Below are 25,604 nucleotides of genomic sequence, written 5' to 3'. Positions count from 1 at the left end.
AAAAATGCAATATTAAACATAATAATTCCTTGCCTAAACTGTTCTGTATAGAATATATACTTTGTAAAGGACGTTTGTCACACCCACAGCTTGCTTTGTTCGACCACCACTCCAAGTGGCAATAGGGAGTGTATTCAACATGTTGAACCCTCAATATTCTAGTAGCCAACTGTTCCTAACCCACTGTTCCACCAGCCTACAGCAACAGAAGTAACTAGGTCAATGGAATCAGTCATTCTTTTGTTTTGTTTGTGTTGGAAGAGAAGGTTGGAGGATTATAAGATTCAATACAATGCATTTGAAGGTAGACTTTTTATTGGTGATTATTATTATTATTATTATTATTATTATTATCATTACGATTTTTATGATTATTATTTTTAAATTTAAGATTCTGTCTTGGTATACTTGATGGTGACATCTGTCAAAATGGTCTTTGTTGAGATTTCTCTGGCCTCTTAAATTCAGCTTGGATATATTTAGCCGCTTGGTTAAATTTGCTCTTTCTGTAGGCTTAGACTACATAAAGGACTATTTGTGTCCCCATCCCCCTCAACTTGTCCTTTACTCTTGAGCCCCTGCTCTTCTAAAAAAAAATGCTATGGAAATTCCTTTTCTTCTTGGGCCTTGGACCCAAGGGTTCCATAGTTTCTTATGATAGGCCCTCATTGTTTTATGAAGGGTGCTGCACTACGAAGACAGAAACCAGTGTGTATTCATGGTAGCCTAGGTCAGATCAGAGCAGGAAAAGATGAGCAAGAGTGGATCATCTGTGATTCGATTATTACCGGTGCAGACCCCAAGACCTTCCCCACATGTGCATTCAACTTTAAGAACCAAAATAAATACAAGGCTGGTGATAAGCCACAGAGGCCACCACCATGGTTACTTCTACATCTGCTCCTGCAGGACAGAGCATAATCCCCTGGCAGGAGTAAGTAGGGGATCTACCCTGGAAGCATTGTCTTTTGAGAAAGAAAGAGGTGTGGTGGAGGTCTGGGAGAGGATGGGCTTGCATGGGAGGGAGACAGAAAAAAAAAAGACTTTGGGGAGCAAAGGGACGGGGTGGGGTGGGGTAGAAGGATGCCTGGCCCAGACACAAGATGGATTTGGAGTAGAAAAACACAAGGGGTGAGGGATCAAAGAACAAAAAAAAATAAAAAAAACTGGAGTGTGCATGCCCTGTTTTAACAAGAATGGAGAGCCTGCCAGACTTGTGTGCTGGTGAGTAAAGAGAAAGTTTAAGACAAAGGGGTGATGCTGCACTGCAATGGTGATAAAATTTAAGATTGGCAGATGGCAAAATGTCAACGTGATGTATAAGTGTGGAAAAAGGGAGAAGTTTTAAGACTCACTGTGAAACAGCTGAAGTTATGAAACAACGGACCTGAATGTAGGAGAGAGTGAGTCAAATGTTCAGATCAGGCCTGAACTGAGATGAGAGGGAAGAGAGGCCAAGATAGAGATCACTTACTGTAACTTGAAAAGGCAAATAAAGCCTGAAAACTCAGGTGGGTGGGATAGCTGTGTGTTATATTTAATCTCTGTTTCTTTGATAATGTATAGTTAGTATATCATTATGCTCAGTAAATGGTCCATGCATCGTACATGTTTGTGTGGTTTTTGGATTTTACATTCCCCCCTAACTCTACAAGGCCTCTAATTTGTCATCAATACTGGTGATGATTGGTTTTATTAAGTTCAACACTGTTTTTTTTTGTGAGTACAAAATAGGCTAGGACTTGAATTCTCAAAAAAAACAAAAAAAAAAAAACCTGATATTTTATTTTGCCTTTTTCATTCTGTGTTTTGTAGCTCCGTCTGCAGTACCCACAGTTCACCTGATGGCAGCCACAGCGAGCACCATGAGCCTTTCCTGGCTGCCTCCAGAAAAACCCAACGGAATCATTTTGGATTATGAGATTAAATACCATGAGAAGGTAAGCAGAAATGTAAGTCCTCTAATTCAATCCAATTTCACTGACACTCATGGTCACCGTGTCATCTGTGCATTTGTAAATGAGGAAAACAATGCCAGGGCTGATAAACACATGGTTGCAACGAAGCAAGTCACCATTTCCCATCTTTGTTTAAGTAATCCTCCCCGAATTATTCCCCTCTTTCATTCTCTCCCTGCCCGAGTATTTACTATATCGCCATTCTGCTCTGGCTTTCTGTACACCACTGATTCTTCTTCTCCCTGTTTGCCTTCCATATTATAACCCCCGTCTTCTCCCCATCCTTCCATTAGAAATTATTTTTCAGGGATGCACAGAACTGTGACTAGAAGTGCCTCAGGGAGTAAACAAAGGCATTCAGTGTATATCTGCTGTTTGTTGTCTTGCCCTCGTCCCAATGGATTAGCAAGCCAGCTCTAACATGTCTCACTATTTCTGCTTCTTACTTTTTCATTCCCTTTTCACCAGTTAACAAAGTGAAATTGGTCAGCCGTGCTAGGAACAGTAGCTCATTGGAGCGGGATGAGGATTAATGAGACAACCCAGGGATCTTGTATGTGATATCTTTTGGTGTTTTTCACTGGTTTTCATCTTTGGTTGTGTCTCTCTGAAGGATCAGGGTGAAGCCATTGCTCATACAATGACGGCTCAACGGAGCAATGCCCGTGTCGAAGGTCTCAAAGCTGGTACGCCTTATGTGGTGCAGGTCCGTGCACGAACAGTGGCTGGATACGGCCGTTATAGCAGCCCGGCTGACTTCAGTACCAACCTGCAAAGTATGTCACCCTCATACCATTTTTATTTTTTTTATGGCACATATGAGTCTGAGGAGCAAAAACTCCGTAATGGTTATGGTGGTGTGACAGGCAAATTCTATAAGCCTACACATTCATACATTTCACGCAATTGGGATCTGAACTTTTCTTTCTCCTTGATCCTCAAGGTGACCCACCAAAAATGTGGCAGGAGCAACTACCCCTCATCGTAGGATCAGCCACTGCAGTCTTCGTTTTCATTATTGCCGTCGTGGTCATCGCCATTGTCTGCCTCAGGTAGAAATATGATTCATCATATATAATAAAAATTTTGAAAAAAAGACACTATATATCCGCCAAGGTATTAAGACCTGTTATAGAACAGGGGTCAAGAAGTAGGTAAGAAGGGAGGAGCCCAATTCTACATTTATAGATAAAAACAAACCAGTGTGAGTCTACTGATATATGACAAAATTTCCTCAACCAGTAATAAAACGCAGAGCACAGTAGTACACACTCTCCAATTTCTTCATGTGTTGTGCTGATGAATTCATAATAGCATAAAAGTTTGAGGAAAATCACTTTTGCAAAACTTACAGGCCTTCAGAATGTTCAAATAGTGGGTATTTTTGGAGAGGACATTTTCAGTTCAAGTTGAATGAACAGAGATAGCTTCAAATGTCAACTTTGTTTACATGTCCTCCAATCCAACCCAGGACGACGTCAGTTTATTGCTTGTTGTGTGCCACCTATAAGGCCACTGAATACCAGACAGTTTTGTAAGTCTGTGAACAGTAAACATCTTTGATGAAAACATTTGCACACTGTTTGACCCAGTAGGCTCGAGATCCAATCTCAGCACCAAGTGTGCAGTTTTCTGACCACAAAGAAGCCCGGTGGGCCCTCGTCTGCAGGGTCTTAAGCGCTGTTTTTCACACCTTGCAAAAAGCGCAACATCACTTTGGTTTAAACATATTTGTTTGTCCTTACACAACTTATTTGTCTAGCAGACTGCCACATGAGCGCAAATGTACGTGTGAAAGGTTGGCACCAACCACCGACAGGCGCCCACTCTGTTCCCTTCTCAAGCCTGTTCAGGCAGTGGCTGACAAGCGTGGGCATCGGTCACGCTACAATGAATAATAATCTCCCCGGCTCCCCCTCTGCTCACCCTCCACTCTCCTCTTATTTTCACACCGTTTCATTGTGTCTCTCACAGGGTCTCAGCTTAACTATTGCTTCGACTGCCATAAAAGAACACAGAGAAAATAACAACACAAAAACGCCGGGCTTGGGTATATTCCGGAACCAAATGAGAATTTGAAATAAGATGCAAATCACCACCGGGTATTATTGCCCTGGTTACTGGTTACACAACAAAGGAAGCACATAAAGATGTAATTTAAAAAAAAAACCCTGCCCCCTTGCCACACCATCATGTTCGTAGCCACCAACCTACCCCAGTACAGATGGTGTAAAATGGAAAATAGTTGTTAACAGAAGGAAAGAAGGGGCTATGGTGAAAAATGTAACTGTTGGTTGGATTAAAAACACAGATAGGGCAAAGCAAATTAAACAGTTTGATGACAGTGCAAGGCAAACTGGGTCTGTTCTCTAAGCAGCTTTGAAAGTACAGAGACTGAGTTTTATTTGCTGTTTCAGACAATGTTGTGACACCAGCCAACACTGATGCAATCTCTTTCTCTGTTTCCAAAGCAATGTGGTTATGCTGCTCCAGACATCAATAGTGATCTGTATCCGCACTGTCACCATATTGTCTTGAGGTCTTGTGTCTGCGACAACCTTGTTGTCGCCCACATGATTAATTATTAATATAATCACTATCTTTTCACAGAAAGCAAAGGAATGGTTCAGAGTCAGAATACACTGAGAAACTACAGCAATACAGTAAGTATCTTTGCTGGCACGTTTTTTTTTTCCTATTTGTGTCATTAATTAAAAAGGCATGATTTCCCACTGAGAAATGCCTAAGCATCTCTAAACTCTTAAGATGCCGTTTGATGTTTTCAGAGCACCACAAAAGCATTGTTATCACTACCACGGCATCTCAGCTCAATTCTGCATTGTTTACTGAAGTTGTGTGGATTGCCAAAATAACTGACTCATATGTCATTATTTAGTACCCTGCTCTGTGATAAAGGGTACCTCAAGGGTGGAGCACGGGACACTGCAGTGTGATGAAAGACAATTGGTTGACAGGGATTAGCCACTTCAGTTGTTGATTGTGATTTTCAATATTAAAAACTGGTGCAATACTTTTTTAATTGTTACTGCTTTGGGTAAAGCTAAATGCTATCTTATGTACAGTACTAAACCTGTCCTCAACTCAACAACATAGATTCACTTTCCTGTTCTTGCCACTGAATCCCCTATAGTCACTCCGGGAATGAAGGTCTACATTGACCCGTTTACCTACGAGGACCCCAACGAAGCCGTGAGGGAGTTTGCCAAAGAGATTGATGTCTCCTGCGTGAAGATCGAGGAGGTCATCGGCGCAGGTAACCCACCAAAGCTCCTGAGCTACAGGGGGAAGACTGCTAGTCCCCTCCAGGCCATACCGTTAGAGGACTTCACACCAAGCGGTACTTTCACTCAATTCATCGGTATGCCCTTACCCCCTCCCCCATCTGACTTGTCGCCTATTAGAAATTTCTCTCTAGTTTCATAGATTTAAATCTGATCTCAGAGGCACCTTGATTCCCCCATTTCCCCCCATTTCTGTTTTCATTTTAGGGCAGATGTAACACCATTTGTGTTAGATGATTGTTTCACTGTGATGGGAAGTTGAGTCCAGTCCTTGGACTGGTTTCACAAAGAGCTTTCATATACACACACAAAACAGTTTAGCAATATCTGTCAAGCTAATTATCAAAGCTTCAAACTGCCATACTGCAAAAACAATGTTTCAGTGACATGATATATGTCAATGCAAGCCATATGTAAAAATGGCATTACTGACTACACACAAAGCTATCTACTATTCCGAAGTCAATAATTCTTAAAAAGGCATAAAGTTGAGGAAACGGCACAATGTACAGCCCACACAAAATGTCTCTTAGAACTTTAAAAGTCACATGAAAATTGGACTTGTCCTGGACCCTTCTATCTGGTTATCTTGTTTCAGAAATGAACTTTTATTCTGTTCATTGTAAGTTGTTAAAAAAAAGGTGAAAGATTAAAAGTCATGTAATATCGGCTGTCAAGTGACCCCGCAGTTTCAACTTTCATGATAGATATTTGCTCACTGCTTTGAAACATTGCTGCGATTTAGTTGTGAGTTTCATTCAAAGTCGAGTTTGAAGTCAAGTTTTGTGGAACATCTATTTTGTCATATATTTGATCTATTATCTAGCCTAAAGTTATTCTTTGTGAAACCATTTCAAGGAACCAGAGAGTAGCTGTGCAAGGACAAAGATATTTTTTGTGAAGGGGTATTGCATGGCAACATAGAGCAGGCTCTTGGAAAGTCTCACACTCCTTCCCGTTCTGGGCTTCCTTTTAAATATAATGAAATTGAGGTTCAAACTACTGACAGTCAGATGCTTCTAGTTTGTAAAAATGTTGCTCTACAAAGCATCTCCTGGGGCAAACATGGGCTCTATACAATTACCGTAACTTGTTTAGTTACAGGGTAGCATTGACTTTTACTCCAGGAGAATCTGGGGGGAATGTAAGATATTTTTGAAAGGGCCAGAATATTAAAGTGTCCCCATTTCCAAACTTGGTTGGATTCCACTTAAATAATTTCAGAATACTTTCAGCGAAGCGAGATTTTATTTTGACACCAAATCCTTGCACATAATACTTCTTCTGGTTTGTTTCCTCCTTGAAGAGCCTTCCCTGACATTTTATATTGTGGTGTAAATGGTCAATAATTTTCAATGAATTTAATTGAATATATTTCGTAGTTATATCTCTGGTCAGAATACTGCAGAATTGTGCAAAGTGAGCTTGATTTTTCTTATTGTATCTGAGCCAAAATAGAGGCCGTTGTGATGGCAGAGAAGGGATTTCCTACTGCTGCTTCTGCTACTACCATTACTACTGCTACTACTGCTACAACAGTTCTCCTGCTGCTGAGGCTACTACTTGAAACCCGTTACTTTCCAGCATTCGCAGTGACGACCCCGTCTTCCATGTCCCCCTCCTCTCCTTTTTCCCGCCCTCCTCCATCCTTGCATTCCTGCCTCCGTTGCCCACAACTTCCTTCACCGTGCCACCTTTTGACTCCTTTTGACACGCATTACCGTGGCCATCACGCTTGGTGTAGAATCGAAACGTAAACCATCCACCGCCCCCCGAACACCCAAACTTCTATCTCCGCCTATCTCCTCCTCCTGTGCCTACTTCTCCGACCCTTGCAAAGCTCAGCTCCACTTCCCCCTGTAAACGACACCCTTCCTAATCACTCCCCGATCCAATCCTGTCGCCATCACGTCATTATTTATGTTTCTGCATCAGCTCACATTTTGCATCAAACGCTTTAGTTAATTGGCATATAATCACTATATGCTCCTCCATCATCACCGTCCTTTGACTATGGCCTTGAGTCCTGGCTTTCTTGTGCAGTTGCCCCTGTCTCACACCTACTGCCCTTCCCTGGCTCCTTGGTTCTAACCAGTTAATTGTCCCCTCTCCCTTCTTCTCCCCCACTCTCCTTCACTCTTCCATCATACATCTCTCCCCACCCTTTGTCTCTCTCTCTCTTGCCATCGTTCCTCTCCTTCTTTGCTGTTTCTATCTGGCTGTCACCACCTGGGCTCTCGCAGGAGAGTTTGGTGAGGTGTGCCGCGGTCGCCTCAAGCTGCCCGGCCGCCGTGAGATCATTGTTGCTATCAAGACTCTCAAAGTGGGCTACACTGACCGACAGAGGAGAGACTTCCTCTCAGAGGCGTCCATCATGGGCCAGTTTGACCACCCCAACATCATCCGCTTGGAAGGGGTGGTCACCAAGAGTCGACCAGTGATGATCGTGACCGAGTTCATGGAAAATGGAGCTCTGGATTCGTTCCTAAGGGTGAGAACATTTTTTTTGTTGTTGTTGTTTTTTGTTTCATGAGATATTCAGTTTCCCAAATGCTTTGACTAGTGTTGTAGTTCTAAAGACAATTTTTAAAGGTCTCGTCTCAGAATTGAAGGCATTTTTATTTGATCTTGTCTCGAACAGGACAGACTCGGGATTTTTTATTAAGACTGGTCGAGAATAGGCCAGTACTACTGCAATCCAAAATCATTTTAGTTAATGAAAACTAATGAAATAACTAAAACCAACATTCAAAAAACATTTCCGTTAACGAAATAAAATAAAAATGAAAACTAACTGAAACTACATTTTACGTTTTCAAAACTAATTAAAACTAACTATAATTATAGCGAAAATATCCTTTCTTTTAGTCTTCAACCCCAATGGCTCATGCATTATATTAATTACCGATTTTTGAAAGTGATTTTAATTATAATTATTTAGATATTAACCGGAATAGGGACGTTTGAAAGTGTGTCACACAGAAGTGACGTCATTTAGCAGCAGCCAATAGAAAAGCACCTTCAAATGACATCGTTCCTGTGCGACAATTTTGCATGCGTGACTTTTGGCTCCAATGGCTCGGCTCGCTTTTTCATTTACGGCAATTCAGCTGAAATGCAACATTAGGTAAGAAATGTGTTACTTTTCCATTTTGCCATGGTGTTTATTAGTATTGCACACAAGTAATACACATTTTTTAAATGAAAACTAATACTGAAAGTATTTTTTTAATAAATAAAACTAATAAAATCTAACAAAACCACCCTGAAAACTAATTAAATAAAAAATAAAAAATAAAATAAAAAAAATCAAATGAAATAAATAAATAAATAAATACATATTTTGACTCAATCTCGACCTCCGAAAGTCTTGGACTTGTCTTAGTCTAGGTACTCTGTAGTCTCGATAATTTCTTGTTCTTGGTTGGTGTGGTCTTGACTACAGCACTAGCTGCAACACTAACTAGACCCCACTCTGCAAATATTTGCACCAAAATCTGCTTTAATTCATTTCACTTAAATTGTCGATACAAGGTCAAGGTTATACATTGTGATTCTTGTAAATGGTGTCAGTTAAAAAGTATAGCAAAGTATGAAGTATGAATGACATAGTAAAGTGAACGATGAGAAGATGTACACAAAATAAGTATGCATAACTGACAGAGGAATGTTCAATAAAGAAAAGACAAGTAATGACTACATTGACCTTGTTCTGCAATCCAGTTCATCTATATTTTCTCTTTTCCTTTGCCAGCTCAATGACGGGCAGTTCACAGTGATTCAGCTCGTTGGCATGCTGCGTGGCATCGCAGCAGGAATGAAGTACCTGTCAGATATGAATTACGTGCACAGAGACTTGGCTGCCCGTAACATCCTGGTCAACAGTAACCTGGTGTGCAAGGTGTCTGACTTCGGCTTATCTCGTTTCCTTGAGGATGACCCTACAGACCCTACCTACACAAGCTCACTGGTAAGCTTCTACAATGTGTGTGAGTGTGTGTACTTGTGCTGCATCTAACATTTTTTACTTATAAATAAATCATGGATTAATAAATAAATTATACATCTGAGCCAAACTCACAAAAGGAATCCATGAGACTGTAGCAAGTCTACTCGCACTTGACACTACCAACATGCTTTTCAACTAAGGGATAGAGGGAAGGGACTTTGATCTCAATCTGGACGGCAGAACTATGTGATAAAAGAGGCTACAATATGTTCTCACAGATGTTTTGGGAGAAATCATACCCATAGTCCAGTAATGTATACTCTATAATATTGCTTCGTTTTTTGTTTTTTTTTTGCATGTGCTAATTGCACCACATTTTTTTAAGTTGCATTTGTATGCATGAAAATTCCTATATGAATAAAGTTTGATTTGATTTATTTCATCTTTGTTTATAACCGATCATTGAGAACCGTTCTCATTTACAATCCAACCTGGTGGCAATTTATGTTGCCAAGGAAACTTTGACAGTAGACAAGTGGAACCGGATTGGAAACCACTGACCCTTCAGTCACTGGTCGATCACCTCCACCAACTGAGCCGCAGCCTCCCCTCAAATAAAGTAGAGGTTGATGTTGCTAACTGTCATTCAACGCTGGTGTGCCTGCAATAACCACTCAGGGACAAATTTTGCTAAATGCTGAGTTTGTTATCACTAAGTGTAGTATTTTCAGCAATAGTCAGCAATAACGGTAGTTTGCAAATGTGGTTAGAACATCCAAATGACAGCAGAAAAACAAAACCCGCACTTCCCTCCAACATCCCCATGAGCACACCGGCACTCACACACACGTACACAACCTGCAGAACTGTTGTTGAAAAAAAGACATCGTGGGGCACAGAGAAACTATGTGAGGAAAAAAACAACCAAGGGGAGCCATCCACACTGAATAATACCTAAATTATCCATCCATCCATTTTCTTGACCGCTAATTCCTCACAAAGGTCGCGGGGGGTGCTTGCGCCTATCTCAGCTGGCTCTGGGCAGTAGGCGGGGGACACCCTGGACTGGTTGCCAGCCAATCGCAGGGCACTACCTAAATTATGAAATTAATTTGTTGTATTTATTGAAAAACAATCAAAAATTTTAAATACAATGGCAACAAAAGCAGTCTATTTCGCTAAACAGTAAAGTTTATTTGTCATACATACTATTTGACATACTGTACATATCGATGTTATCCAAACTTCATATGTTCCTACATGTCATTGTTTTGTAGCCATAGTACTAACCTTGTATGTCGCACGCCTTTCACCCTTGTGTCTGTGCATAAATGTTTCCTCGGATTGCATTTATCTCACCCTCTCTTTTCCTCTTGTATGTGTGTGACTCTGTGTTTGTGCTCCATCCCTCCAGTATTTCATGCTCACCTACTCATTCGCATATCCACAGGGAGGGAAGATCCCTATTCGATGGACGGCACCCGAGGCAATTGCCTACAGGAAGTTCACCTCAGCGAGTGATGTGTGGAGCTACGGCATTGTCATGTGGGAAGTGATGTCATATGGAGAGCGGCCGTATTGGGACATGAGCAATCAAGATGTAAGCTCATAAAGTGACAAGCAAAATGCACAGACGTATTTAAGATTGCCAAAGTTTTATGTTGAAATATGTTGCATTGCACACTTGGAATACCTTGTTTCGTTTTCTCTCACGATTCTGGCTGAAGCCTTTCCCTTATTATCTTTTGAGGTTTTTCTCATGTTTTTTTATATCTGTTTTTTTCCTTCTTCTTCTTTCTTTCCCTTGCCTCAACAAAGTTTTTGGCAAATGGAGGTGACTTTGGTTTCTTTCTGACCATTCCACAGGTGATAAATGCAGTGGAGCAGGACTATCGACTGCCTCCGCCGATGGACTGCCCCACAGCACTCCATCAGCTCATGTTAGACTGCTGGGTGAAAGAGCGCAACCTACGGCCAAAATTCACCCAGATCGTTGCCACCCTGGATAAGCTAATCCGCAACGCCGCAAGCCTCAAAGTCGTCACTAACAGCACACAGTCTACCGGGTAAGCAGGAGGATTGGTTGAGAGATAGCAGGAATGACTGCTTGATTTGATTGGACCTTTAAAAATCCTTGATGTTAAACTGGACCCGTCATAAAACTACTTTAGACATTAAATACAATAATTGTAACAAAAATATTAGCCTATTCGACTAATCAGTAACGGACTACTTACGCAAAACCCAAAGTTACCGCAAAAGAGTATTCTATTGTGCAAGCACTCAAAGAGCCACCGTTTTCCAGTATGCGAGACAATAATGTGTTCTAAATCAAACGAAGAGTGTTATGCTCTCTGTACAGTCAATAGCAATGTAGTTATCTTCAAGCTGTTTCTTGGAAAGAGTCCGAAGGATATAAAGTTGCAGAGTTTAAGTGATTGGGATTGAGGAGGGGGTGACCTACCTATCTATCCCTGCATCAGGGTCTTTTTGTCCTACGGGAAGTCTGCAGACAATCGTGGGTTTTTGCTCATGGGGGAAACTAGGGTCTCGGTTGGCCACTGTAGTGCCGTTCTTAGAAGATTAAGCTTGCGGTTAATTAGCTCGATTAAGGCGATGCAAAAAGAAGATGGGAGCGCCTTTTAATTAGCCACTAACAAGATTTAAAACGGGCCAGCAGAGAGGTGGCCTCCTGCCGACAAATCTACAATAGGGAGAGACTGTCGTCCTGTTTGGCATTGAAGGCTAGCTGCGGGCTACCTAACATAGTTTGGGGAAAAGTTCTTTGAATCATGCAAAATCATCATGTTTGACATGAATACAGACTTCACCATAGGTGGTCAGAGTAATGAGCAAAAGTATTTGAAATACTAGTTTTACGGCTCACATTGCATTTGTCCATTTATGTATTTTTCTCTCAAATGTTGCTTCTCTCTTAAGATTTACAAACAGAAATGCCCAACACCCACTGGCTTGCAGTCGCAACAAAAAGATAATGAGCTAAGTTTGGAGAAACTGCGCTAGGCGTTTTAGTTGTGGCCAGTGTCATCACCACTGGAGAGACTCGGACATTAGCCTGCATTCTGACTGTGCTCCTACTGGTTGATTACACATGGCCAGCAACATATTGGATCTTTTCGAAGCTAACTGTAGAGAAGGCGCACCAACAATACCCCATTAAAGAAGAACCCTGGTCTGGCTTTAACGGCAGCCCCGAGGCCTTGAGCACCGAAGCATAGCTCTTATTAAAAATCACTCAATCTACACCACTCAATGGAGCCTCTGTATCACGGTTATTAGCTACAGTTCTTTGCCTGTTCTCTTTTTTTTCCACCGTTCTTCATTCCTCTTTTAATTGTTAATGAATCTAATGCCATCAAAAAGGATGACAAGAATCAACAGAGCATATAGAGGGGAGACAGTAGCGCTCTTTCTCTCTGGCTGCTCCCGGTTCTTTCTCTCCCCCAACTCTTTCCTCAACACACCTCCCACTAACTCTTCTCTACCGCCTCTTTTTCATCCGCTCCACTTTTCTCAGAGTCGTTACAGTTTTATTAAACTTCCATGGTGGGCCGTCTATCTGGAGCACTGATCAGCAAAGAGGCTTGAGTTGTCCTTTAAAAAGGGGACCTTCTTTGGTCCGATTTGAAATATTGTATGGGTGAAGGATTATGCAAAATATTGAAGGAATAAATCAGCATATATCAATATGAAGATACACGTATATTCACTCACAAATAACATTAATGGAAATCTGCAAATGTATACTAACAACCTATATAGTGCTAAACCTAAAAAATAAAAAAATAAATAAATATTTTTTTTAACCCAGTTTGTCACCGAAATACAACCTATCAAATTGTAATTCACAGAGGCGGGAATTCCGGATGAGCATTTTGCTGACGACTAACGAATGACGGACTGAAGGAATGACCACGGAAGTGTGGTTAAAATAAAATGACAGACTGATGATTATGGTTCGGTTCGGCTTGAAAAAATGACGGACTGACGATGACGGAAGAGTGCCCAGACCGGTGACGAATGACAGACCAGCAAAATGTTGTAAATTGCCCACCTGTCGTAATTCATACCAGAAATACATACACTTCCACAAACTCATTTGGATGAAGTCTGTCCTCCACATTTGCAGTGCTATTCATTCTCTAACTCATGAATACCCATTGATTTTCACAAGCACACTGCAAAACCCTGTGGCAAGTTTTTACAGATGATTGGAAGCTGTTACTGCAAATGTTGTTTTCCATTTTCATTCATCAATGCTTATTTTTATTTTTTTGTAGATTACAATTACTAATTCAAAGGGTTTTCCATACTCAGCCAGTCTTATTCCATTCAAGTGTTGCATGTATCCAGTTTTTTTTTTTTTTTTTCCCTCAGTGTAACAGCATTTTAATCTAATCTGAGTAGGAGAACTCCTGTCCTCGATACTTGCTGTCCTGCCTGTTGTAGATGTTTCTCTCCAACACACCAGGCTTCTAACAGAGCTTGCTGATGAGCTGATCATTTGAATCAGGTGTGTTGGAGAGAGAGGCATCTAAAAATAGACAGGAGAACAGCTCTCGAGGACTGGAATTGCCTCCCCGTGATCGAAAGACTGAAAAGCACCTTTTGCGTTGCCTGTTAGATGTTTCCTGGGTCTCTATTCTGTATACAATGGTGACAGTTGTCCTGCCAATATTCCAACTTAACAATTGCAAAGTCCAACTACCAGATCTACTGTCTTTTTTTTTTGTTAATCCCATTCCAAAAATGCTTTCTATCTTCATCATATATCTAAGATTTCATTTGTGAACATAACACCCCCCTCACCAGCTGCAGCGCCAGCATCCACCAACCTAACCTCCAGCCAGTCTCTCCACCCATTCAATTGACGCCCACCTAGCTCCATCCCCCCCCCCCACACACATGCACAACCCATGCCATGTGGCGGAGAGGAAAGGAGAGAGGAGGAGAGGTGGTGAGGTGGCGCTCAGCAGGGGGGCATTTTGGGGGTGTTAGGTTAGCCGATAGAGGAAATGGAGTAACCACCTTAACCCTCTCTCTGTTTCTCTCTCCTCCTGACCTGCCTTCCACCACGCAGGGTATCCCAACCCTTGCTTGACCGCTGCGTGCCAGACTATACAACTTTCACCACAGTGGGAGACTGGCTGGACGCCATCAAGATGAGCCGCTACCATGACAATTTCATCAATGCCGGATTTGCTTCCTTTGACCTGGTTGCCCAGATGACAGCAGAGTGAGTGGAGTTGTTTCAGCTAATCAGGCCTAAAGTGATTGATCTGAGGTTGAGAGCGAAATGTGTGGAATGAGGCTTGACCTTGCCAGACTTTTAAAAAGGCGCAGGGCTAAATTAACTCTTTCATTCCCAGCCATTTTCACAGAAGCAACCCCCTTTGCTCCTGTCTGTTTTACTGGATTTTGACTGACTTTGCAAGGTCCACACAATGTTCTGTTCTATTGCTATAAAAACATGTCCGTTTCCATTTTTGCAGCAATTAGCATTAGAATATTTCATCATTTTTCATCATTATTCACAAACCTGTTGAAAACACTGGCAAAAAGAGCTTGTTGCAAATGGCCCTGGCTGATCTCTTATACTCTTCTGCCACCTGCTGGCCGTTTTTTGCAATAACTACCATTGCTTTAAACGACCAGAAGCCCTATCTTTATGCTTTAGCATAAAAAAAACAAAACAAACAAAAACAAACAAAACAAAAAAAACAAAACAAAACGTATAAGTATGTTTTTGGGAGTGAAGAAAAAAGTATGGAAAAACGTATTTATATGTCTTTGGGTTTGAATGAGTTAAACATGATGAGGTGGTGATGATAGTGAAGAAGTGGTCATGGTGTAAGTTTAGCACATGAATAGCAAATGCAAATAACACAGTAACATTGCTTCACTGTGTATCATTTTCATGTTGTGTCTCGAAAACTCGGACTCACATTGTTTATTTATTTGTTTTCCAAACTAATTGTTGACCTTGAAAATTCACCTGCCTCCTGCTGCTGTTTACAAGGAGGAAATTATGTAATGGAACTTATGAAAATAGGATCCCGGTGATGATCAAGTAAATGAATTAGGATTGTAATGATAAATAAATCCTCCTCATTAGCTGTGTAATAGGCACTAGAGGTGGGGGTAATTTGTTTCAATTTGGTCAGGCTGACAGGTGTGGTGTACTGTGGCTCTCTGTTGCCCCAAATGGCCAGTAATTTCTCTAATGGCACCCATTTATTATCATTTCATCCTCTGTCACTGTGCTGATGCGGATGACAAACTATGAAAAAACAAAAACCTTACTGTATTTGTGCGTAATTGCAGCGATACGGCCTCACTGAGCTTTGGAGAGGATGAACAAGTGGTGTGAATAGTTGTATATTTGCTCATGGACGTGCTCTATTTTCATGTTTGGGTTGCGGGTTTGGCTCACATAGATAAAGCCAAAGGTCCCTGAGTCAAGCACAGTGTTATAGATATCTGAGTGTAATATTAGATTATCCACTATTTGTGTGTGATTGAACGCGGAGGACGCAGATTGTGGCGGAGCCTCAACAGTAAACTAATTGTTGTCCCCAGAGGGATTGTATTAGACCCTCTTAAGTAATGAAGATGATGCACTTTTCCTGGCCTAAAATGAGTGTACCTGCATGGAAACATCTATATGTTACAACAAGCAATCAAAGCAAAAAAATAAAAAAATAAAAAATGTTTGCCATGCCGACATCAAGCAGTAAAGTAGATTTTGCTTGATGTAGATTTGGAACTAAGATTTGTGTTGGCAGAGGGATGTGCAGGCTTTTTGTAATTTATTCATAAATAAATAATAGGACTTACTTTCACTCATCTCTGACTCATCTATTTACAATATTTCAACACCCTTTCACTCACACAATTGTTGAAAATACTCTGGCTGCACAACAACCATTTTTTTTTCTATATTCACTGGGTGTTTAGTAAGCAACAACAAAAGTAGTTGTAGCATTTGTGTGTTTTGCATACTACTGAATATATGAATAAAATGAAATACTCACTGAAGGAAATATTTACAATAACTTACTATAACAATCGTGTTTTGTGAAATAAGAATCAATATAGCATCAGACTGTCTTTCATTTTCTGGATACTTGGATGTTTTTTGTTTTTGTTTTTTTGGCATTTTGGCAATTCTGTTGGCCGAATTGAAATGAATTGCTTTATTACTTGACCTATGCAACAGAAAACAATTCCAATTCTCTCTCTCTCCATAAATGGATATGATCATTGATGGATTAATACTTTTATTGATGAACAAAATGAACAAGGAGGGTAGACTTGTTATCAAATCTGGCTCTCTTCACCTTGAAATTGTTGTGTTCTTGTATTCCCAATGAAAACAGCAGAGGCCCCAGAACTGAACCCTGTGGAATACCATACATTCCGTTATACATGTCAATTCTTAAAGTCTTACAGATTCGTCAGAGCGCTTTCTTTTTTCTTTTTTTCTTTTTTGGCTTGACATAGTTAGTATGAAAGGATTAAAATAATAAAATCTGGACATACCATCACAACTGTCACAAGTCGACAACTGAGCACACAAAATTTTCTGCAGCCAATGATAGCCAAGCGGGGCGTATCATCACGAATCACATGGCTCGGGTGTGTGCCTTGACCTCCACCGAAACCCTGAGATTGACTTGCAGAACCCCTGCTGTTTGATCAAACCCAGGTCAAGAACCACTGACCTAGAGGGTTGTCTGTGAGTAGGTATTGATACATTTCTATCAGTACAAAAAAAAATGTTTTAAGATGAGGAGCATATATGGGGAGCTGTTCCAAAACAGGACTGATAATTCTTCACGAGCAAAAAGGGCAGTGACTCAAGCTCGCTTTAATGTCTGATGTGTGCATGTGCCTGCTTCTACAGAAATATTGTGCATCATAGAAAAGCGGTGTGATATGGAATTGTGTCTATGATCACAAACCATGGTGTTTTGTCTTCCTGTTTTTTTTTTTTATTATTATTGCCTGTGTTGGTTCTCTGTTGGCCAGGTATCTTTATAGTCTCACAAATTGGGTATTTTTATACCCTTTACAACTTTTACCAGAAGAAAGACAAAAGCTCTTGGATGGTACCTTCTTAGAAACGGAAGCTTTCAGGCATGTCAGGTTAACTAACAGTAGCTCTACTTACAATGTAATCATTAGCTTTCACTTTCTGGCAGTTAAACTCATGCCCTTTTGCTCACCTGCCGAGCAACAGCAGCATGTTCCTGCCTCCCCCGTTTTGTTGACTTAAACTGAATGAGGCATTTTATGGGTGATGACCAAGACGGTGGATCATCCCGCCTGTGTTTACTTGCGGCCCAAAGTAGATTTACAGTTCAACGTTTGAAATGTGATGTTTGCCTGATTTAATTTTTTATGACCGAACCACCTGCACTCACTTTCCCTTCTTCCTCTTTTGTTCTTTTCAGGGACTTGCTGCGGATAGGGGTTACATTGGCTGGCCACCAGAAGAAGATTCTAGGTAGCATTCAGGACATGAGATTACAGATGAACCAAACGCTTCCTGTCCAGGTGTGAGGAAAGAGACATCCGCAGTGGTGCAGTCGCAAGACGGTCAGTTTGAGGAAGAAAGGGGGAAGAACCGTGCCAGATCGAGCCATTGGAAAAATCCAAGCTGCCTGACCCATCTCTGCCAATTAATTTGACACTACAAAACTGACTTGCAGTGCCTCAAACTTGTTTACTTTTTGTTTTTCACCACTACCACGTCCTGTTTTTTTGTTATTCATCGTACTTTTTTTCTATTCAATCACAATTTGTGTGTGTTCTGAAAGAGGGGTCGGCGTACCCATCCCATTTGAGCCTCATCGAGTCTGGTGTAGGCTGACATTGCATGAACGTGTGTTTTAGGGAGCTTGGCTTTGGTAAGCGAAATGTCACAGTGATCCTGATGTGAGAGCCCCCCACCCCAACCCATCTTTGATGGACATAACCAGTCACGAATGAACTTGCTGGAAGACAAAAACTACAAGGAGACAGAGGACAATTCTTTCCCTGAAGTTGTCTCACTGTGCACGTGTTGTTTCCATCTTCATATTGAAGGTGCGTTATATAAAAGGGGACTTGCCGAAGAAGGTTGAGGTACTATGATGGACAGGAGTAAAACAGCAGGTTTATCATGGAGGTCGGTCAAATGCTTGTTTAAGGACTGTTGGACTCCGGTTGACCTGAAAGAGGGTTTTTACAAGATCAGGATCACTTGCTCATCAACTGTTTTTTTTTTTGTTTTTTTTCCTCATTTTTGTTAGTCCACATTGAACTTTTTCCTTTCTTTTTGACTTTGTTACATTTTAGGGAGATTTGTGGTTTCAAAATGGCTGGTCAAACTGAAATACCCCAAGTGGACTCTTTCTGTGAGACGGGGACACAAGAACTGTGGCAACACAATAGACAGACCACTAGGCCTTTTTAGTGTGTGCGTGTGTGTGCGTATGTGTAATTAAGTGTGCGTGGATGTGCAGGTGTGTCACGTTGCACACAAGTATACTGTACAATACAGCTTCCGCTATTTGCCACTGTGGAGAATTAACGCATGAACTGAACCATGACAAGGAGCAATTATATCTGGAACAATTATGATATATTCTGTGGACAACTGTTAAAAAAAAAACAAACAAAAAAAAAAAAAAACATCTTTTTTATGGAGTCACAGTCAACTTTGGAGAAACATATATATGCATATAACGTATGCAGAGAAACCCATTGTGGACAACTTTCTACTTACTAGTACCTGGATTCAGAATAATCAAAATTATTGTTTTAATTTGTTGACATCCTTCCCTATGTATTTATTTGTGCCCCAACCCCCTCTCCCACACTTCCCTACCACCCGTTCCCAGATGGATCACAAGTCCATTTGGGAAAGTGGACTTGAAACAATCAGATGGAAACAAAGAGGATTCAGCTGATGAATTGATGATTAAACAAAATAAATGACATATACCGTACATTGCATATTGTATTTCTATTGTTGTTGCAAACAGCCACTACATGTTTGTAGGAAGCCGAATAAGTTAACTATAGAATACCAGATTCTTTGGCCCATGACTGGTAACAATCCGAGACCATGGACTACTCAAGTTGATCATGAGCGGTGTATGGGAAAAAGGTGTTTTGTGCATATGTTTTATGATTGTTACATATTTTTTTTAAAAGTGTTTTATTTTTTAAAAGAAAAAAGTAGGTCAGCTTTTATGGTCCTCACTTCCTGAGCGTTCAACTAAGGTCCTAAATTGTGTCGGTGGTCCAGAATTATTTGCAAACTGGAGACATGGTGGTTGTGCGTGTTCGATAAATAAATGCTGTAGGTAAAATAGTTCAAATTTACTGATGTATATAATTTATATATATATATATATATCGAGGGCGGGCAAGACACATGCAGGACGTAGTTCTAGTTCATGTATGATGAAATCATTGACGCCTGCTAGCTATTAGATGCAAATGAAAATAAGAATGCGAACATAACAGAAAGGAATTTGAATCAAAGATGACAAACTGAAAAGCAGACATCCATCCATTCACAAGGTTCTCTGGATTACGAGGCGCGATGTCGGTTTTTGAGGAACAAAATGATTCATTATGGATTATTATCATTATTCATTATGGGTGAAACAAAACAAAAAAACCGAAAAGAAGCATTGATTAGTCAAAATAATGTTGGCATGAAAACCCCTTTTCAAAATGTGTTTTAATCAACTTGTTTCATGTAGAATTTGTAGAATAGAGTCAGCGGTAGGTCAAACTAAAGCACATTTCATCAACTACTCCTAAGAAGAGTTCCATACAAGGCTCCTCAATAAACTTCCCCACAAGAGAATCTTCATCAAAGAATCCCGAGCTGTCAGAAGTGAAACCCATTGGTCTTGTCTGTCAGGTCCATTAATGCTTCTAACCGGTCTGACTTTGCTGGGACACGGTGAACACAGACATATGGCAGGCTGACCTATCATTATCTCTCTTCATTTCCTGTCTGGCTTGCAATCATCCTGTCTCGGGCTCAGCCTTCTGCAAATCAACAGCCCTGGCATGCACACTAGCATAACCTGCCGGCTCCAGCTTACTAAATAATTGCATTAATCTCATACAGACCATTTGGGGAGTCAGAGTTGTCAACTTCCAGACAGTCTTCTTTAAGTTTAGAGGGTGAATGCATTTGTATGTGAATGTAGTTGTGTATTGACGTGATATTGTGATGTTAGTGGTCATGCATATGGCTCTCCCGTATAGATTCTCATTAACTCATTCACTCCCAAAAACATATTTATACGTTTTTTAGGTTTTTGTTTGCTAGAGTTTTTGTATGAAGGCTTTGATGCAGTTTCTGACCTGAAGTGGTCGCTTAAAGCGATGGTAGTTATTACCAAAAAAAAAAAAAAAAAAAACGGCCAGCAGGTGGCAACAAAGTATAAGAGATCAACCAGGTCCATGCTGCAACAAGCTCTTTTTCCAAGTATTTTCAACAGGTTTGTGAATAATGATGAAACTTAGCTAATTCTAACGCTAATTCTAACAGTTAAAAAAATATACCGTGTTCTTTTTTTCCTGATGAAAGAAGAGACATTTTTCTGTTGGTAGGTTCCATGTTTTTATAGCAATAGAACATGAAAATGGCTGGGAGTGAATGAGTTAATAGGTGAAATAATGCAAAAGAACCATGTGGGTCCTATTTTGCAATGCTTTACTACACTAGTGTAGCCTATTAGCCTTTTAGGATGACAGGATAATATTATCAGTTCACCTCTCAATCAGATTCAATGTAAATACAAATGCAGTATACAGATTTTAAGCTTGTGCTTCCATTGTCAAAAAGGTACCAAATTACTGCTCAAGTGACAACGGGAATAAAATCAGAACCACAAGGCGAAAGAACACAAAATGCTGGATGTCATCCATACAGTATTCGTCCTTAGTTTGACTATCGTGTACTTCTATGTTGCACTAGAATGATGGCCCACTCATCCTGCTGGTTTAACAAAATAAAAATCAGGACTTCAAGTTCTAATTTGTGCTGTTGCAAGCTGAACTGTACTACTGTAGTGGAAACTTGGCTATGTACTGTATGTGTAACATAAGACAAAGGATAATAATTAAGGGTGGGAAAAACACGGGTGTATATACAAGTATACACCGCAGCAGACATGTCCACTTAAAAAAAAGAAAAAAGTTTGCACGAATATGAAATTGCAAATTGTTTGGTACAAATTGTCGGAAGATAAGATGTACTATGGAAGTGTTGGTGATCAAATCCCTCTTTAAAAAGTAATTACAAAATTACCGGTACTTCGATGTTATAGACAACAAATGGGAAAAAAAAAAAAAGTTTTGTCATATTTTTAAATTACTCTTTTGTATTTAAACTATTTTAAGGAACATGCCTATCTCCCGTCTATGCTTAGAAAATTGAAAAAAAAAGGAAAAATGGGGGGACTGTATGTTACAGCTATGACTTGAATTAATAGCATAACACTTCAATTTTTCTTTTGACTTAAGATTCACTTCAACACACATTTGGAATGCATTGTTCTCTCAATTAGCTTGATCAAATCTGCATTTAAATGGTTGGTAAAAGAACAACATATATGTCAGAAATCCTACAGGCATCTTGAGTGGGTATTGATTCTTGGCAGCAGAAACAACAGAAAATGAATGGATGGATGGACAAGCAAAAAACACAAAATTACTCTATAAAATTGTGAAACTACACCTTTTCAGGCTGTTGCAATAAGGTTTAAAAAAAAATTGAAATCCACAGCGTGCCAATAAGGTGCAACACAGGCTTTCCTTGTATTGTATTTCCTACCCACCAATTAATATGAGTTAGTCTCTGAGGGCACTGAGCCAACGGTTTTGTTTCTCAGCTAATAAGAGAAAGATGCTCAGATCATAGATTCTTCCTCATCCAACCCCCGCCTTGTCCCCAGGCTCCTGTCTTCTTCCTCTCCCGGTCCAATTACAGAAAATATAGAGCCTTGCATCTATGGCCTCAGAGTCTGGATAGCTGCAGATATTTGCAACACATTCTACCCCTTGATGTACAGCGTAAAAGCAGCAAACATATTTTTGTGTAGTGTGTTTGGCAGAAAGGAAAATATCTTATATTTGAGACAGTTTCAGGATCAGAATCTCAACGTGTTGAATTGTACTACTTTGGAGAAATCATTATTTTGTCGGGATGTCCCAATCCGATCACGTGATCGGAAATTGAGGCCGATCGTGATTTTGAGCTGATCTAGTATCGAGTGAAAAATATCGGTTTTATTCATATTTTTAATATTTAAAAGGTCATAAAGCTACAAAATAGGCTAGTGCTTAAAAATAGTGTGCAATTAGCATAAATTTCATTCCATTTATTGCTAAAAACTAAAAGAGTTTCAGTTAAAAAAAAATCGATGACATCAAAAAATGTAGTCTAAGATGGTCCAATACACATTTTGAGTTGGTCAATATGTGTATCATCTAATTTCTTGCTTTAAAAAAAAAAAAAAAACACAGGAAAAATACATATACATTATACATACATATCTGTATGTATATTTATTTCATTATTAATTTGAGAAAAATTGCATGCACTATTTTTTTCTTTATGCATTTGAGGTATCAGATTGGGAAACTGGATCGGCAGATACTTAAAACTACAGAAGTTCAAAACCAATTATTTCAGGCGTGTGTACTCAACTCTTGATTAATCACCGATACTGATACCACACCACCAGTACTTTTGATACATTAAATTTCCTTAAAAAAAAAAGAAGAAAAAAAAGATAATTTAGACTCATACATCCCAATATAGCAATTTCCCTTAAAATGTCATGAAATGAATGGCAAATTTCTATTCTTCTAATTTCAGATCACAATAGTGTGGCTGTTGCAAGTACTGGCCCAATATTGACGTCTGGTTTCAGCACTCACCCATCCCTGTGCTTCTTAATATGTAATTTTGCAGTAAACGTGTTGCAAGATAAACCGATGCACTGTAAACATTCCTTAATCTATTGACATAATGTACGCCAAAATGGAAATTATTGATTGTGTTGTTTCACCCAAATATGTTATATACTGTAATTTGGGATAAAATGATTAGGATGTCAATAAAGATTAATTTCTAATCCTCACTCGGTCAACGGGACAATATTAGCATAAATATCAGCGTGCATTAACATGCCTGAGCCACATGCCGGTCAGGATGATGATCAATGCAGAAACAGACACACAAGAGAAACGCACACCACTACACACTCGTAATCATCCCTCAACTGACTACGCCTCATCCTCCCCCTTACAAGCTTCACACAACAACCTACTTTTTCCTCCCCTCTTTGCGCTTTTGCAGTAATCCCTCTCTTTCATTGGAGTTGCGCACTGCTAATTGGTCACGTCTGTACGGTGACACAGGGACCCGACATAATTGCTGGACAAATAGCAAGGTGTTTAGCGTCGGACCTCGCTCAGCCGAGCTGTGCACAGACTCCAGTCGACTGGAAAACCCAATTACCGCTCCAACTGCACAATTTGCTAATTGGCAGGAAGTCCCAACAAAGATTTACTCAGAGTGCAGATCTTTGTTTTTGTCCATTATTGAAGCACTCCAGCACTGCAAAAACTAAAATATAAATGAATTTATTACCGTGTAAAAACAATTGTCACAAATGCACTTTGGCTTGATAGCTCATGCCAATATGCTTTCAAACTTGAGCAATGCAATGAATAATAATTTACACTACCACAGAGCAGTGTAAAGTGAAAAGGCTCTGCTTGGCTTCCTAGCCTTAATTGTTACCATAAACAATGTTGACATATTAACATAGTCACGACTGGCTTGACTCACTAATTTGATCTTAAACGGTCCCACTTTGGGGTTGAAAGCATTTGGATTTATAATTCAACAACTAAAGTGAAGAATGCGGGGAAAAATAAACTTTCATTTTTTTTATTTATTTTTTTCTCACACTGATTCGAATTCAGTGCAATTCAGAGAAATCTATTCTCATTACAGTAAGAATGTCACTCGTGTACTCCAAACAAAATGCCCAAAATGTTTGGGCAGCGATTTTAAAGGCTGAAAGTAAGATATCCTGGGAAATGAAATGCTGTTCTACCATCATATCAAACAATTGAAAGTTTTTACAATTTTAATTATCTGTTTTATCGCAGTAGGTTTTCAAAGTTAGAAAATACATAAATAAATACCACACTTTACTATTTACTATAATTATTGTGTACAAAATTCTAAGAATTCATGTTGTAAATAGGCTTATATTATGTGAAGCCTCATTGTTAAACACTTTAATTTTGCATTATGGATTTCTTTGAATTTCGTGGAATTTCAATTCCACTTCCTGAAATTTAAGAATTGTATCAAAAGTTAGTGGTCATTCTCAATTCAATTCTGAATTTTGTCCAGCCCTGGTTTGAAGAGGAAAAAATATAGAACAAATATCTTATTTATGCTTATGCCCTTCACCTTCCAAAAGAGCAGCAGGACTTTGCAAGCCTCCTATTGTTGACTGTTTGGGTGCAGCTGCACGTTCTTTCTGAGAGATGGTTGATTATGTCTGCTTCGGCAGGGGGACAACAGTCAACACGGTCTCAAGCATCTGACCTGAAGTTCACGGTCAAAGCTCCACAGGTGGTGAGAATGTCTCACATGTTAGAGGTACGATAGCCTCCAGGTACAACGGGCCGTTCAACAACATATGATAATGCTGCTGCAAGAAGATAAGACATCCTGGGGGCCCATTATTAAGATTAGAGTCTTAAAGGGACAGCAACATGAGAAATCAACTTTTTGAAGCTTTTAGCCGTGTTAAAATGCTAATTCCTCACCAAAAACATTACCAAAGTGGTCTCTATGAGAAATTCTAGGTCATTCTGTTCTCCAAGCATCAGCTCCTCCCAACCTGAGAAAACGATCTGTTGGCACTTGTTGACATCATAAGGTGCGGACCCACACCACTTTTGCGGACTAAACGCACACCCACGTTCTCTGAGATCTCCATGGGATAGTGACAAAAGTAGCATTTATCAGTAAACATTCTGTCCAATTGAATTCAAAGTAATCAATTATACTTCACATTTGCAATGCCAAAGTGCAAAGACAATTGGCTGTCTTAAAATCCGTTCTGGCTGGCTGACACCTGTGTAAACTACAAGCAAAACGTTTGCACTGTTGAACTTGGATGAACAGTGTAGTGGTTCGTCTGTGAGCAGCATGTACCAGGTTCGCAACCAGCTCGTTTGGTTTTGGGTTTCTTTACCCTCCTTATTTCCTCTCTTCTTCCCTCCCTACGCCACAATTTCTTGCGGCAAGGAGCCGTTTTGTTTCAA

The 25,604-nt window shown here is 40.0% G+C and overlaps 1 protein-coding gene across 14 annotated transcripts in view; it reads left to right on the top strand.

The window, feature by feature from the left end:
* Nucleotides 1–19,225, top strand: part of ephb3b (eph receptor B3b) — a 64,461-nt gene extending 45,236 nt beyond the window's left edge. Inside the window, exons 6-16 of one of the 14 annotated variants that reach the window (XM_077533347.1) lie at nt 1,816–1,940; nt 2,572–2,734; nt 2,902–3,010; nt 4,569–4,621; nt 5,110–5,232; nt 7,504–7,751; nt 9,015–9,230; nt 10,660–10,809; nt 11,076–11,275; nt 14,311–14,466; nt 17,687–19,225. In XM_077533347.1, coding sequence (XP_077389473.1) covers nt 1,816–1,940; nt 2,572–2,734; nt 2,902–3,010; nt 4,569–4,621; nt 5,110–5,232; nt 7,504–7,751; nt 9,015–9,230; nt 10,660–10,809; nt 11,076–11,275; nt 14,311–14,466; nt 17,687–17,795 — 1,652 coding nt within the window. In that variant the 3' untranslated portion in view covers nt 17,796–19,225. Of the gene's footprint in view, nt 1–1,815; nt 1,953–2,571; nt 2,735–2,901; nt 3,011–4,568; nt 4,622–5,097; nt 5,338–7,503; nt 7,752–9,014; nt 9,231–10,623; nt 10,810–11,075; nt 11,276–14,310; nt 14,467–17,686 lie in introns of all 14 variants that reach the window. The other 13 variants (XM_077533341.1, XM_077533338.1, XM_077533335.1 and 10 more) reach the window with 13 other exon arrangements.
* Nucleotides 19,226–25,604: the final 6,379 nt, after the last annotated feature.

Source organism: Festucalex cinctus, chromosome 10, assembly GCF_051991245.1.
Source record: "Festucalex cinctus isolate MCC-2025b chromosome 10, RoL_Fcin_1.0, whole genome shotgun sequence".
NCBI classification, from domain to species: domain Eukaryota; kingdom Metazoa; phylum Chordata; class Actinopteri; order Syngnathiformes; family Syngnathidae; genus Festucalex; species Festucalex cinctus.
Note: the sequence above shows the minus strand (reverse complement) of the source record. Positions and strands in the feature narration are given on the sequence as shown.